Source organism: Hemiscyllium ocellatum, chromosome 42 (assembly GCF_020745735.1).
Source record: "Hemiscyllium ocellatum isolate sHemOce1 chromosome 42, sHemOce1.pat.X.cur, whole genome shotgun sequence".
NCBI lineage: Eukaryota > Metazoa > Chordata > Chondrichthyes > Orectolobiformes > Hemiscylliidae > Hemiscyllium > Hemiscyllium ocellatum.
In genome coordinates this window covers 19,423,871-19,438,906 of record NC_083442.1, presented here as the reverse complement: position 1 = coordinate 19,438,906, position 15,036 = coordinate 19,423,871, and the positions used below count along the sequence as shown (strand labels likewise).

At 53.0% G+C, this 15,036-nt stretch overlaps 1 protein-coding gene and 1 long non-coding RNA gene across 6 annotated transcripts in view; one reads left to right on the top strand and one right to left on the bottom strand.

Moving 5' to 3' along the window:
- The window catches only part of LOC132834837 (talin-2), a 352,031-nt gene that overhangs the window by 19,530 nt on the left and 317,465 nt on the right, over window positions 1-15,036 (bottom strand). For all 5 annotated transcript variants that reach the window (XM_060853908.1, XM_060853912.1, XM_060853909.1 and 2 more), the window contains one exon: window positions 2,895-3,077. In XM_060853908.1, coding sequence (XP_060709891.1) covers window positions 2,895-3,077 — 183 coding nt within the window. The remainder of the gene's footprint in view (window positions 1-2,894; window positions 3,078-15,036) is intronic.
- Window positions 1-15,036, top strand: part of LOC132834838 (uncharacterized) — a 174,200-nt gene that overhangs the window by 69,763 nt on the left and 89,401 nt on the right. The window lies entirely within an intron of this gene.

Genomic DNA, 15,036 nt, shown 5'->3' with positions numbered 1-15,036 from the left:
TCCAGCTATGGTCTGACTAGTGCAATGTATAGCTTTAGAAAGACTTCCTTGTTTGAACACTTCGTTCCCTTAATGCTATTATGAAGAGACTGGAACAGATTTGGTGAAAGGGCCAAACATTGAGAAATAGGTCTCAATGTGAAAAAGGGAAATATTACTTTGAATCTGGATAAGGTGAACAGCCAAGGTCTTTTCCCTGGGGTGGAGGAGTCCAAAACTACAGGACATAGCTTTAAGGTGAGAGGGGAAAGATTTAAAAAGAACCCGAGGGGTAACTTTTTCACATGGAGCGTGGTGCGTGTAGGGATTGAGCCGTCAGAGGAGGTGATGGAGGCTGGTACAATTACAACATTTAAAAGGCACCTGGATGGGTTTATGAATAGGAAGGGTTTAGAGGGATATGGGTCAATGGGACTAGGCCAGATGGGGCTGCCTGGTTAGTGTGGACAACTTGCACCCCACAGGGTCTGTTTCTGTGCTGTATGACTCTGTAAGTGACTTCCAGAATTCCGCTCCCCTTGTGATTCCCCTTTTCACTTCCTGTGTCTTCCTTGAATTTTAAGATCCTGCCTCTTGTTCCGGACTCGCTATCGCTCCCACAATCAGAGAAAATAATGTTTGTCTGCACCATGAAATCTTGAATCATCTCAAACACCTTGCTTCTATTATTATTCAGGACGTGGAGAAGCCGGTGTTGGACTGGGCTGGACAAAGTTAAAAATCACAGAATGCCAGGTTATAGTTTAACAGGTACTTCAGAATAAACCTGTTGGACTGTAACGAGGTGTTGTATGATTTTTAACTATTATTATTCCTTCACAGGTTGTGGGTATCCACGGACTGGGTCCAGCAGTTACTGCCTGTCCCTAGTTGCCCTTGGGAAGGTGGCGGTGAGCTGCCATCTTGAATTGCTGCAGGGGGGTCCACTTGCTGTGTGTAGACCAACCCTCTGTAAGAGGGGGTTCCAGGATTTTGACCCAGCGACACTGAAGGAACGGCAATATATTTCCAAGTCAGGATGGCGAGGGGCTTGGAGGGGGGTGGTGTTCCCAAGTATCTGCTATTCTTGTCCTTCTAGGCGGAAGTGGTCGTGGGTTTGTCACAGGAAAATACAAGCCTGATCCTAGTAAACTGTTTGAGACATCAACTCTGAAGTCCTGGTCCTGATAGTATTCTGATGAGGTGGCTGTGTACCTCCCCCCCACCTTCAAGAGTACTTCCCGAGATGTGGGCTCAGGACTGAGACACAAGGTCTAACCAGAGGTTTTAACGCTCGAAACTGGAAAGACTGCTTTGCATTCCAGCTCTGGGAATAATTGTCAACATTGTTTCCTCTCCTGACAGTGTCCAGGACCAACAGGCACAATCACAGATTAAAGGGTCACATATTTAAGAAAGAGATCATGAGGTAGTTACTCTCCCAGAGGGGAGTGAATAGCATACATGACTGTCAAGGCTGGGTTGGTAAGTATATCCAAGGCTGACATAGTCAGATTTCATTAACAGAATCTCAGGCTATTGAGAAATGGCAGGAAAGTGGAGTTGAGGATGATCAGATCAGCCATGATGTCATTGAATGACGGAGCAGACTCAATGGGCTGAATGGCCTACTAACCTTTTTCCATGTATGGAGTCAGCTATTACGAGGGGGCATAGCTTTAAATTAAGGGGTGGTAGGTATAGGACTGATGATTCTTTAATCAGCGAGCCGTGAGTTCATGGAATGCCCTGCCAGTAGCAGTGGTGGACCCTCCCTCTTTATGGGCATTTAAACAGGCATTGGATAGACATATGGAGGATAGTGGGCTAGTGTAGGTTAGGTGGGCTTGGGTCGGCGCAACATCGAGGGCCAAAGGGCCTGTACTGCGCTGTATTTTTCTATGTTCTATGTTCCTGCTCCTATTCATTGTGTTTTTTTTAACATATTAAGTGATATAGGGCAGGGAGTTTGAAAGTTTGCCAATAAATTGATTTACATCCGAGATGGTATGTTAACACGACAGGGCGGCACGGTGGCACAGTGGTTAGCACTGCTGCCTCACAGCGCCAGAGACCCGGGTTCAATTCCCGACTCAGGTGACTGACTGTGTGGAGTTTGCACATTCTCCCTGTGTCTGCGTGGGTTTCCTCCGGGTGCTCTGGTTTCCTCCCACAGTCCAAAGATGTGCGGGTCAGGTGAATTGGCCATGCTAAATTGCCCGTAGTGTTAGGTAAGTGGTAAATGTAGGGGTATGGGTGGATTGCGCTTCGGTGGGTCAGTATGGACTTGTTGGGCCGAAGGGCTTGTTTCCACACTGTAAGTAATCTAATCTAATCTAAAAAAAATGTAGATATAGTAGATGATCAGATTATGTTTAAAAGCTAGTAAACACTTCTTCAGCAAGTTGAATGTCCATTTTTTAGACTCATTGTTATTCTCTCGTGGGACCTGGGGGTCACTGGCTGGGCCAGTAAGCATTGCCCATCCTCAGTTGCCTTTGAGAAGGTGGTGGTGAGACGGCTTCTTGTACACCTGACAATTAAATCAAAATCAAAATTTAAATGCCCTCGGGGAGGGAATTCCAGGATTTTGGCCGAGTGACAGTGAAGGAACGGCGATATATTTCCAAGTCAAGATGGTGAGTGGCTTGGAGGGGAACCTTAAGATGGTGGGGTTCCCACGTTAACAGGTGCCCTTGTTCTTCTAGTGATTGTGGGGTTTGGAAGGTGCTGTCTGAGGAGCTCTGGTGAACTTCTGAAGAACCGTATAACACCCGAGTGAAAGTGGTGATGCGTGCACAGGATGTGGGGGGAGAGGGGGGTGTCACTTGTGCTCCAGGGTGATAGCCTCTCGGGAGAACAGACAATGGCGACAGATAGGCCGGGAGAGTGCAGGCCAGCGAACGTCAGGTTACCTGAAGCCTCCGCATGGCCTCCGAGTCTGTGTCCGCCTTCACCTTACACGCCACCAGGAGCTGCGCAGTGGAGGCTGCCACTTGCTTGGCGGAGGAAATGAGCTTCTCCTCGCTGGCGTGACCTTGAACTGACGCATTGGCTGCCTCGCACAGATTGCTGGTGGCAGCCGCGACCATCCGGGCCTAGACAGAGAGGGGGACAGGGGAGGGAGAGAGGGAGAGGGAGAGAGGGGGGAGAGAGAGGGAGAGGCGGAGGAGGAAGTGGAGTGAAGATGAGAGAGGGGGACAGAGAGGGAGGGAAAGAGGGAGGGGGGAGGGAGAGAGGGGGAGAGAGGAGAAGGAGGGAAGAGAGGGAGAGGGGGAGGGAGGGGAGAGAGAGAGGGAGGGAGAAGGAGAGAGAGGGAGAGAGGAAGTGGAGAGAAGGGGAGAGAGGGGAAGGGAGAGGGAGGGAGAAGGAGAGAGAGAGGGAGAGAGGAGGGAGAGGGAAGTGGAGAGGGAGGGAGAGGGGGAGAGGTGGGGAGGGAGGGAGAGGGAAGGAGAGTGAAGAAGAGGGAAGGAGAGGGGGAGACCGGTGAGGGGGAGAGAGGGATGGGGAAAGGGGGAGAGAGGGAGAGAGAGGGAGAAGGAGAGAGAGAAGGAGGGGAAGGGGGAAGAGGGTGAAAGATGGGGGGGAGGGAAAGAGGGGGACAGAGGTGGGGGAGAAGGAGACAGGGAGGGGATGAAAGGGAGGGGTGGGGGGAGGGAGAGGGAGGGGGAGACAGGGAGTGGGATGGATTATGAGAGGGAGGGGGAGAGAGGGAGGGGGAGAGAGGGAGTGGGGGACAGGGAGAGAGGTTGGCGTGGAAGAGAGGGAGGGAGAGGGAAGGAGAGCGAGGGTAAACAAAAATGACATTTGAAAGGCATCCGAAGTCTAGGCTCCATGTGGCAGTTGGGTAATTACCACGATCACATTGGACAATGAACAGTTCATGGAATCCATTCTCTTCTACAACATAAGACTGAAAACACATCGTTTTAACCCTCCCGAAATTGACCCTGTCTTTCCTTCCGAAGGGACCCTTCCAGAATCAAGAGTGAAATGGACAGTACTGGAACTTGAACCATCAAATACTCGAATTCCAATGGGATCATTCTCAGCCAACCTTGATCACAACCTCAGAACCCCTAGCACATCATGGAAATTGTGCTTCAGTGGCCCCTTCACAACAAAAGGCCATGGGATAGATGCCCAGTCAAGGGATCGGAGCTCAAACTGCAGTGCAGCACTGAGGGAGAGCCCAGTGTTGGAGCCACGGGCCTTACAACATGAGACATTCATTCAAACTGATTCCAAACAAAACTTCAATGCACAACCAGTGGATTTGAAACGCTGATGTTTCCCCTAAAATCTAGTTCTGCTTTAGGAGTGGGTCCCAGAGTCCAGGCCAGCGTCCATACTGCAGACTGAGTGCGTTACTGAGGGCTGGTTTTTTTTACAGTTTCTAGCCACCCAGCCATCACACTACACTACATCACACTACACTACAGCACACTACACTACATCACACTATACTACATCACACTACACTACATCACACTATACTACATCACACTACACTACATCAGTTCCCAAATCAGGAGGTGACAGAGTAGAAAGACACTGCGACACAGAGAGCACACTCTGTCAGAGTAACAGGCTGGGATCAGGGAGAGGGCTGTGCAGAGTAACAGACTGGGATCAGGGAGAGGGCTGTGCAGAGTAACAGACTGGGATCAGGGAGAGGGCTGTGCAGAGTAACAGACTGGGATCAGGGGGAGGGCTGTGCAGAGTAACAGACTGGGATCAGGAAGAGGGCTGTGCAGAGTAACAGACTGGGATCGGGGAGAGGGTTGTGCAGAGTAACAGAGTGGGATTGGGGAGAGGGTTGTGCAGAGTAACAGACTGGGATCAGGGAGAGGGCAGTGCAGAGTAACAGACTGGGATCAGGGAGAGGGCTGTGCAGAGTAACAGACTGGGATCGGGGAGAGGGCTGTGCAGAGTAACAGACTGGGATGGGGAGAGAGCTGTGCAGAGTAACAGACTGGGATCAGGGAGAGGGCTGTGCAGAGTAACAGACTGGGATCGGGGGAAGGGCTGTGCAGAGTAACAGACTGGGATCAGGGAGAGGGCTGTGCAGAATAACAGATGCTTTCCTTTACCTGTTAGAGTATTGATTACTGGAGTTGGGAAGTCATGTTGCGGCTGTGCAGGACATTAGCTGGGTCATTTTTGGAATATTATGTGCAATTCTGGTCTCCTTCCTATCGGAAAGATGTGAAACTTGAAAGGGTTCAGAAAAGATTTACAAGGATGTCGCCAGGGTTGGAGGATCTGAGCTAGAGGGAGAGGCTGAATAGGCTGGGGCTGTTTTCCTTGTAGAGTCGGAAGCTGAGGGGTGGCCTTAAAGATATTTATAAAATTCTGATGGATAACGAGACATAGTCTTTTCCCTGGGGTGGGGGAATGCAGAAGTAGAGGATATAGGTTTAGGGTAAGAGAGGAAAGATCTAAAAGAGACCTAAGGGGCAACTCTTCACACAGAGGGTGGTACGTGTATGGAATGAGCTGCCAGAGGAAGTGGTGGAGGCTGGTACAGTTACAACATTTGAAAACATCTGGATGGGTACATGGATAGGAAGGGTTTGGAGGGATATGCTGGCAGGTGCGATTAGATTGGGTCGGGATATCTGGTTGGCATGGACGGGTTGGACTGAATGATCAGTTTCTGTGCTGCACATCTCTAGGACTCAATGACTGGGATCGGGGAGAGAGCTGTGCAGAGTAACAAACTGGGATGCAGGAGTGTGCTGTGCAGAGTAACAGACTGGGATCAAGGAGAGGGCTGTGCAGAGTAACAGACTGGGATCAGGGAGATGGTTGTGTAGGGTAACAGACTGGGATCAGGGAGAGGCCTGTGCAGAGTAACAGACTGGGATCAGGAAGAGGGCTGTGCAGAGTAACAGACTGGGATCAGGGAGAGGGCTGTGCAGAGTAACAGACTGGGATCAGGGAGAGGGCTGTATAGGGTTACAGACTGGGATCAGGGAGCATGCTTTGCAGAGTGACAGATTGGGATCGGGGCTGGGCTGTGCAGAGTATCAGACTGGGATCAGGGAGAGGGCTGTGCAGAGTAAAAGACTGAGATCGGGGAGAGGGCCGTGCAGAGTAATAGACTGGGATCAGGGAGAGGGCTGTGCAGAGTAACAGACTGGGATCAGGGAGAGGGCTGTGCAGAGTAACAGACTGCGATCAGGGAGAGGGCTGAGCAGAGTAACAGACTGGGATTGGGGGAAGAGCTGTGCAGAGTAACAGACTGAGATCAGAGAGCAGGCTGTGCAGAGTAACAGACTGGGATCAGGAAGAGGGCTGTGCAGAGTAACAGACTGGGATCGGGGAGAGGGTTGTGCAGAGTAACAGAGTGGGATTGGGGAGAGGGTTGTGCAGAGTAACAGACTGGGATCAGGGAGAGGGCAGTGCAGAGTAACAGACTGGGATCAGGGAGAGGGCTGTGCAGAGTAACAGACTGGGATCGGGGAGAGGGCTGTGCAGAGTAACAGACTGGGATGGGGAGAGAGCTGTGCAGAGTAACAGACTGGGATCAGGGAGAGGGCTGTGCAGAGTAACAGACTGGGATCGGGGGAAGGGCTGTGCAGAGTAACAGACTGGGATCAGGGAGAGGGCTGTGCAGAATAACAGATGCTTTCCTTTACCTGTTAGAGTATTGATTACTGGAGTTGGGAAGTCATGTTGCGGCTGTGCAGGACATTAGCTGGGTCATTTTTGGAATATTATGTGCAATTCTGGTCTCCTTCCTATCGGAAAGATGTGAAACTTGAAAGGGTTCAGAAAAGATTTACAAGGATGTCGCCAGGGTTGGAGGATCTGAGCTAGAGGGAGAGGCTGAATAGGCTGGGGCTGTTTTCCTTGTAGAGTCGGAAGCTGAGGGGTGGCCTTAAAGATATTTATAAAATTCTGATGGATAACGAGACATAGTCTTTTCCCTGGGGTGGGGGAATGCAGAAGTAGAGGATATAGGTTTAGGGTAAGAGAGGAAAGATCTAAAAGAGACCTAAGGGGCAACTCTTCACACAGAGGGTGGTACGTGTATGGAATGAGCTGCCAGAGGAAGTGGTGGAGGCTGGTACAGTTACAACATTTGAAAACATCTGGATGGGTACATGGATAGGAAGGGTTTGGAGGGATATGCTGGCAGGTGCGATTAGATTGGGTCGGGATATCTGGTTGGCATGGACGGGTTGGACTGAATGATCAGTTTCTGTGCTGCACATCTCTAGGACTCAATGACTGGGATCGGGGAGAGAGCTGTGCAGAGTAACAAACTGGGATGCAGGAGTGTGCTGTGCAGAGTAACAGACTGGGATCAAGGAGAGGGCTGTGCAGAGTAACAGACTGGGATCAGGGAGATGGTTGCGTAGGGTAACAGACTGGGATCAGGGAGAGGCCTGTGCAGAGTAACAGACTGGGATCAGGAAGAGGGCTGTGCAGAGTAACAGACTGGGATCAGGGAGAGGGCTGTGCAGAGTAACAGACTGGGATCAGGGAGAGGGCTGTATAGGGTTACAGACTGGGATCAGGGAGCATGCTTTGCAGAGTGACAGATTGGGATCGGGGCTGGGCTGTGCAGAGTATCAGACTGGGATCAGGGAGAGGGCTGTGCAGAGTAAAAGACTGAGATCGGGGAGAGGGCCGTGCAGAGTAATAGACTGGGATCAGGGAGAGGGCTGTGCAGAGTAACAGACTGGGATCAGGGAGAGGGCTGTGCAGAGTAACAGACTGCGATCAGGGAGAGGGCTGAGCAGAGTAACAGACTGGGATTGGGGGAAGAGCTGTGCAGAGTAACAGACTGAGATCAGAGAGCAGGCTGTGCAGAGTAACAGACTGGGATCAGGAAGAGGGCTGTGCAGAGTAACAGACTGGGATCAGGGAGAGGGCTGTGCAGAGTAACAGACTGGGATCAGGGAGAGGGCTGTGTAGGGTTACAGACTGGGATCAGGGAGCATGCTTTGCAGAGTAACAGACTGGGATCGGGGGAAGAGCTGTGCAGAGTAACAGACTGAGATCAGAGAGCAGGCTGTGCAGAGTAACAGACTGGGATCAGGGAGAGGACTGTGCAGAGTAACAGACTGGGATTAGGTAGAGGGCTGTGCAGAGTAAAAGACTGAGATCGGGGAGAGGGCTGTGCAGAATAACTGACTGGGATCAGGGAGAGGGCTGTGTAGAGTATCAGACTGGGATCAGGGAGAGGGCTGTGCAGAGTAACAGACTGGGATCAGGGAGAGGGCTGTGCAGAGTAACAGACTGGGATCAGGGAGAGGGCTGTGCAGAGTAACAGACTGGGATCGGGGGAAGGGCTGTGCAGAGTAACAGACTGGGATCGGGGGAAGGGCTGTGCAGAGTAACAGACTGGGATCAGAGAGCTGGCTGTGTAGAGTAACAGACTGGGAGCAGAGACTGGGTTGTGCAGAGTAACAGACTGGGATCGGGGGAAGGGCTGTGCAGAGTAACAGACTGAGATCAGAGAGTTGGCTGTGCAGAGTAAAAGACTGAGATCGGGGAGAGGGCTGTGCAGAATAACAGACTGGGATAAGGGAGAGGGCTGTGCAGAGTAACAGACTGGGATCAGGGAGAGGGCTGTGAAGGGGTACAGACTGGGATCGGGGAGCATGCTTTGCAGAGTAACAGACTGGGATCAGGGAGAGAGCTGTGCAGAGTAACAGACTGGGATCAGGGAGATGGCTGTGCAGAGTAACAGACTGCGATCAGGGAGAGGGCTGAGCAGAGTAACAGACTGGGATCGGGGGAAGAGCTGTGCAGAGTAACAGACTGAGATCAGAGAGCAGGCTGTGCAGAGTAACAGACTGGGATCAGGGAGAGGGCTGTGCAGAGTAACAGACTGGAATCGGGGGAGTGCTGTGCAGAGTAACAGACTGGGATCAGGGAGAGTGCTGTGTAGAGTATCAGACTGGGATCAGGGAGAGGGCTGTGCAGAGTAACAGACTGGGATCAGGGAGAGGGCTGTGCAGAGTAACAGACTGGGATCAGGGGAAGGGCTGTGCAGAGTAACAGACTGGGATCGGGGGAAGGGCTGTGCAGAGTAACAGACTGGGATCAGAGAGCTGGCTGTGTAGAGTAACAGACTGGGATCAGGGAGCAGGCTGTGCAGAGTAACAGACTGGGATCAGTGATAGGACTGTGTAGAGTAACAGACTGGGATCAGGGAGCAGGCTGTGCAGAGTAACAGACTGGGATCAGGGAGAGGGCTGTGCAGAGTAACAGACTGGGATCAGGAGAGGGCTGTGCAGAGTGACAGACTGGGATCGGGGGAAGGGCTGTGCAGAGTAACAGACTGGGAACGGGGGAAGGGCTGTGCAGAGTAACAGACTGGGATCAGGAGAGGGCTGTGCAGAGTGACAGACTGGGATCACGGAGAGGGCTGTGCAGAGTAACAGACTGGGATCGGGGGAAGGGGTGTGCAGAGTAACAATCTGGGATCTGGGAGCCAGCTGTGCAGAGTAACAGGCTGGTATCCGGGAGAGAGCTGTGCAGAGTAACAGACTGGGAGCAGAGACTGGGTTGTGCAGAGTAAAAGACTGAGATCGGGGAGAGGGCTGTGCAGAATAACAGACTGGGATAAGGGAGAGGGTTGTGCTGAGTAACAGACTGGGATCAGAGAGCTGGCTGTGTAGAGTAATAGACTGGGATCAGGGAGAGAGCTGTGCAGAGTAACAGACTGGGATCAGGGAGCAGGATGTGCAGAGTAACAGACTGGGATCAGGGAGAGGGCTGTGTAGAGTAACAGACTGGGATCAGGAGAGGGCTGTGCAGAGTGACAGACTGGGATCAGAGTGAGGGCTGTGTAGAGTAACAGACTGGGATCAGGGAGAGGGCAGTGCAGAGTAACAGACTGGGATCAGGGAGAGGGCTGTGGAGGGGTACAGACTGGGATCGGGGAGCATGCTTTGCAGAGTAACAGACTTGGATCAGGGAGAGAGCTGTGCAGAGTAACAGACTGGGATCAGAGAGCTGGCTGTGCAGAGTAACAGACAGGGATCAGGGAGATGGCTGTGTAGAGTAACAGACTGGGATCAGGGAGAGGGCTGTGCAGAGTAACAGACTGCGATCAGGGAGATGGCTGTGCAGAGTAACAGACTGGGATCAGGGAGAGGGGTGTGCAGAGTAACAGACTGGGATCAGGGAGAGGGCTGTGGAGGGGTAACAGACTGGGATCGGGGAGCATACTTTGCAGAGTAACAGACTGGGATCGGCGGAAGGGCTGTGCAGAGTAACAGACTGGGATCAGAGAGCGGGCTGTGCAGAGTAACAGACTGGGATCAGGGAGAGGACTGTGCAGAGTAACAGACTAGGATCGGGGAGTGGGCTGTGCAGAGTAACAGACTGGGATCAGGGAGAGGGCTGTGGAGGGGTACAGACTGGGATCGGGGAGCATGCTTTGCAGAGTAACAGACTGGGATCAGGGAGAGAGCTGTGTAGAGTAACAGACTGTGATTAGGAGAGGGCTGTGCAGAGTAACAGACTGGGATCAGGGAGAGGGCTGTGGAGGGGTACAGACTGGGATCGGGGAGCATGCTTTGCAGAGTAACAGACTGGGATCAGGGAGAGAGCTGTGCAGAGTAACAGACTGGGATCAGAGAGCTGGCTGTGCAGAGTAATAGACAGGGATCAGGGAGATGGCTGTGTAGAGTAACAGATTGGGATCAGGGAGAGGGCTGTGCAGAGTAACAGACTGCGATCAGGGAGATGGCTGTGCAGAGTAACAGACTGGGATCAGGGAGAGGGGTGTGCAGAGTAACAGACTGGGATCAGGGAGAGTGCTGTGGAGGGGTAACAGACTAGGATCGGGGAGCATGCTTTGCAGAGTAACAGACTGGGATCGGGGGAAGGGCTGTGCAGAGTAACAGACTGGGATCAGAGAGCGGGCTGTGCAGAGTAACAGACTGGGATCAGGGAGAGGACTGTGCAGAGTAACAGACTAGGATCGGGGAGTGGGCTGTGCAGAGTAACAGACAGGGATCAGGGAGAGGGCTGTGCAGAGTAAAAGGCTGAGATCGGGGAGAGGGTTGTGCAGAATAACAGACTGGGATCAGAGTGAGGGCTGTGTAGAGTAACAGACTGGGATCAGGGAGAGGGCTGTGCAGAGTAACAGACTGGGATCAGGGAGAGGGCTGTGGAGGGGTACAGACTGGGATCGGGGAGCATGCTTTGCAGAGTAACAGACTGGGATCAGGGAGAGAGCTGTGTAGAGTAACAGACTGGGATCGGGAGAGGGCTGTGCAGAGTAACAGACTGGGATCAGGGAGAGTGCTGTGCAGAGTAACAGACTGGGATCAGGGAGAGAGCTGTGCAGAGTAACAGACTGGGATCAGGGAGAGGGTTGTGCAGAGTAACAGACTGCGATCAGGGAGAGGGCGGTGCAGAGTAACTGACTGAGATCGGGGAGAGGGCTGTGCAGAGTAATAGACAGGGATCAGGGAGATGGCTGTGTAGAGTAACAGACTGGGATCAGACAGCAGGCTGTGCAGAGTAACAGACTGGGATCAGGGAGAGGACTGTGCAGAGTAACAGACTAGGATCGGGGAGTGGGCTGTGCAGAGTAATAGACTGGGATCAGGGAGAGGGCTGTGCAGAGTAACAGACTGGGATCAGGGAGAGGGTTGTGCTGAGTAACAGACTGGGATCAGGGAGCAGGCTGTGCAGAGTAACAGACTGGGATCAGGGAGAGGGCTGTGCAGAGTGACAGACTGGGATCAGAGTGAGGGCTGTGTAGAGTAACAGACTGGGATCAGGGAGAGGGCTGTGCAGAGTAACAGACTGGGATCAGGGAGAGGGCTGTGGAGGGGTACAGACTGGGATCGGGGAGCATGCTTTGCAGAGTAACAGACTGGGATCAGGGAGCATGCTTTGCAGAGTAACAGACTGGGATCAGGGAGAGAGCTGTGCAGAGTAACAGACTGGGATCAGAGAGCTGGCTGTGCAGAGTAATAGACAGGGATCAGGGAGATGGCTGTGTAGAGTAACAGACTGGGATCAGGGAGAGGGCTGTGCAGAGTAACAGACTGGGATCAGGGAGATGGCTGTGCAGAGTAACAGACTGGGATCAGGGAGAGGGGTGTGCAGAGTAACAGACTGGGATCAGGGGGAGGGCTGTGGAGGGGTACAGACTGGGATCGGGGAGCATGCTTTGCAGAGTAACAGACTGGGATCGGGGGAAGGGCTGTGCAGAGTAACAGACTGGGATCAGAGAGCGGGCTGTGCAGAGTAACAGACTGGGATCAGGGAGAGGACTGTGCAGAGTAACAGACTAGGATCGGGGAGTGGGCTGTGCAGAGTAACAGACAGGGATCAGGGAGAGGGCTGTGCAGAGTAAAAGGCTGAGATCGGGGAGAGGGCTGTGCAGAATAACAGACTGGGATCAGGGAGAGGGTTGTGCTGAGTAACAGACTGGGATCAGAGAGCTGGCTGTGTAGAGTAATAGACTGGGATCAATGAGAGAGCTGTGCAGAATAACAGACTGGGATCAGGGAGAGGGTTGTGCTGAGTAACAGACTGGGATCAGGGAGCAGGCTGTGCAGAGTAACAGACTGGGATCAGGGAGAGGGCTGTGTAGAGTAACAGACAGGGATCAGGGAGCAGGCTGTGCAGAGTAACAGACTGGGATCAGGGAGAGGGCTGTGCAGAGTGACAGACTGGGATCAGAGTGAGGGCTGTGTAGAGTAACAGACTGGGATCAGGGAGAGGGCTGTGCAGAGTAACAGACTGGGATCAGGGAGAGGGCTGTGATGGGGTTCAGACTGGGATCGGGGAGCATGCTTTGCAGAGTAACAGACTGGGATCAGGGAGAGAGCTGTGTAGAGTAACAGACTGGGATCAGGAGAGGGCTGTGCAGAGTAACAAACTGGGATCAGGGAGAGGGCTGTGCAGAGTAACAGACTGGGATCAGGGAGAGAGCTGTGCAGAGTAACAGACTGCGATCAGGGAGAGGGCTGTGCAGAGTAACTGACTGAGATCGGGGAGAGGGCTGTGCAGAGTAATAGACAGGGATCAGGGAGATGGCTGTGTAGAGTAACAGACTGGGATCAGGGAGAGGGCTGTGCAGAGTAACAGACTGGGATCAGGGAGATGGCTGTGCAGAGTAACAGACTGGGATCAGGGAGAGGGGTGTGCAGAGTAACAGACTGGGATCAGGGAGAGGGCTGTGCAGAGTAACAGACTGGGATCAGGGAGAGGACTGTGCAGAGTAACAGACTAGGATCGGGGAGTGGGCTGTGCAGAGTAACAGACAGGGATCAGGGAGAGGGCTGTGCAGAGTAAAAGGCTGAGATCGGGGAGAGGGCTGTGCAGAATAACAGACTGGGATCAGGGAGAGGGTTGTGCTGAGTAACAGACTGGGATCAGAGAGCTGTCTGTGTAGAGTAATAGACTGGGATCAATGAGAGAGCTGTGCAGAGTAACAGACTGGGATCAGGGAGAGGGCTGTGTAGAGTAACAGACTGGGAACAAGAAGCAGGCTGTGCAGAGTAACAGACTGGGATCAGGGAGAGGGCTGTGCAGAGTAACAGAGTGGGATCAGGGAGAGGGCTGTGGAGAGTAATAGACAGCGATCAGGGAGATGGCTGTGTAGAGTAACAGACTGGGATCAGTGAGAGGGCTGTGCAGAGTAACAGACTAGGGTCAAGGAGATAGCTGTGCAGAGTAACAGACTGGGATCGGGGAGAGGGCTGTGCAGAGTAACAGACTGGGATCAGGGAGAGGGTTGTGCTGAGTAACAGACTGGGATCAGAGAGCTGGCTGTGTAGAGTAATAGACTGGGGTCAATGAGAGAGCTGTGCAGAATAACAGACTGGGATCAGGGAGAGGGTTGTGCTGAGTAACAGACTGGGATCAGAGAGCTGGCTGTGTAGAGTAATAGACTGGGATCAATGAGAGAGCTGTGCAGAATAACAGACTGGGATCAGGAAGAGGGTTGTGCTGAGTAACAGACTGGGATCAGGGAGCAGGCTGTGCAGAGTAACAGACTGGGATCAGGGAGAGGGCTGTGCAGAGTGACAGACTGGGATCAGAGTGAGGGCTGTGTAGAGTAACAGACTGGGATCAGGGAGAGGGCTGTGCAGAGTAACAGACTGGGATCAGGGAGAGGGCTGTGGAGGGGTACAGACTGGGATCGGGGAGCATGCTTTGCAGAGTAACAGACTGGGATCAGGGAGCATGCTTTGCAGAGTAACAGACTGGGATCAGGGAGAGAGCTGTGCAGAGTAACAGACTGGGATCAGAGAGCTGGCTGTGCAGAGTAATAGACAGGGATCAGGGAGATGGCTGTGTAGAGTAACAGACTGGGATCAGGGAGAGGGCTGTGCAGAGTAACAGACTGGGATCAGGGAGATGGCTGTGCAGAGTAACAGACTGGGATCAGGGAGAGGGGTGTGCAGAGTAACAGACTGGGATCAGGGGGAGGGCTGTGGAGGGGTACAGACTGGGATCGGGGAGCATGCTTTGCAGAGTAACAGACTGGGATCGGGGGAAGGGCTGTGCAGAGTAAAAGACTGGGATCAGAGAGCGGGCTGTGCAGAGTAACAGACTGGGATCAGGGAGAGGACTGTGCAGAGTAAAAGGCTGAGATCGGGGAGAGGGCTGTGCAGAATAACAGACTGGGATCAGGGAGAGGGTTGTGCTGAGTAACAGACTGGGATCAGAGAGCTGGCTGTGTAGAGTAATAGACTGGGATCAATGAGAGAGCTGTGCAGAATAACAGACTGGGATCAGGGAGAGGGTTGTGCTTAGTAACAGACTGGGATCAGGGAGCAGGCTGTGCAGAGTAACAGACTGGGATCAGGGAGAGGGCTGTGCAGAGTGACAGACTGGGATCAGAGTGAGGGCTGTGTAGAGTAACAGACTGGGATCAGGGAGAGGGCTGTGGAGGGGTACAGACTGGGATCGGGGAGCATGCTTTGCAGAGTAACAGACTGGGATCAGGGAGAGAGCTGTGTAGAGTAACAGACTGGGATCAGGAGAGGGCTGTGCAGAGTAACAGACTGGGATCAGGGAGAGGGCTGTGCAGAGTAACAGACTGGGATCAGGGAGAGAGCT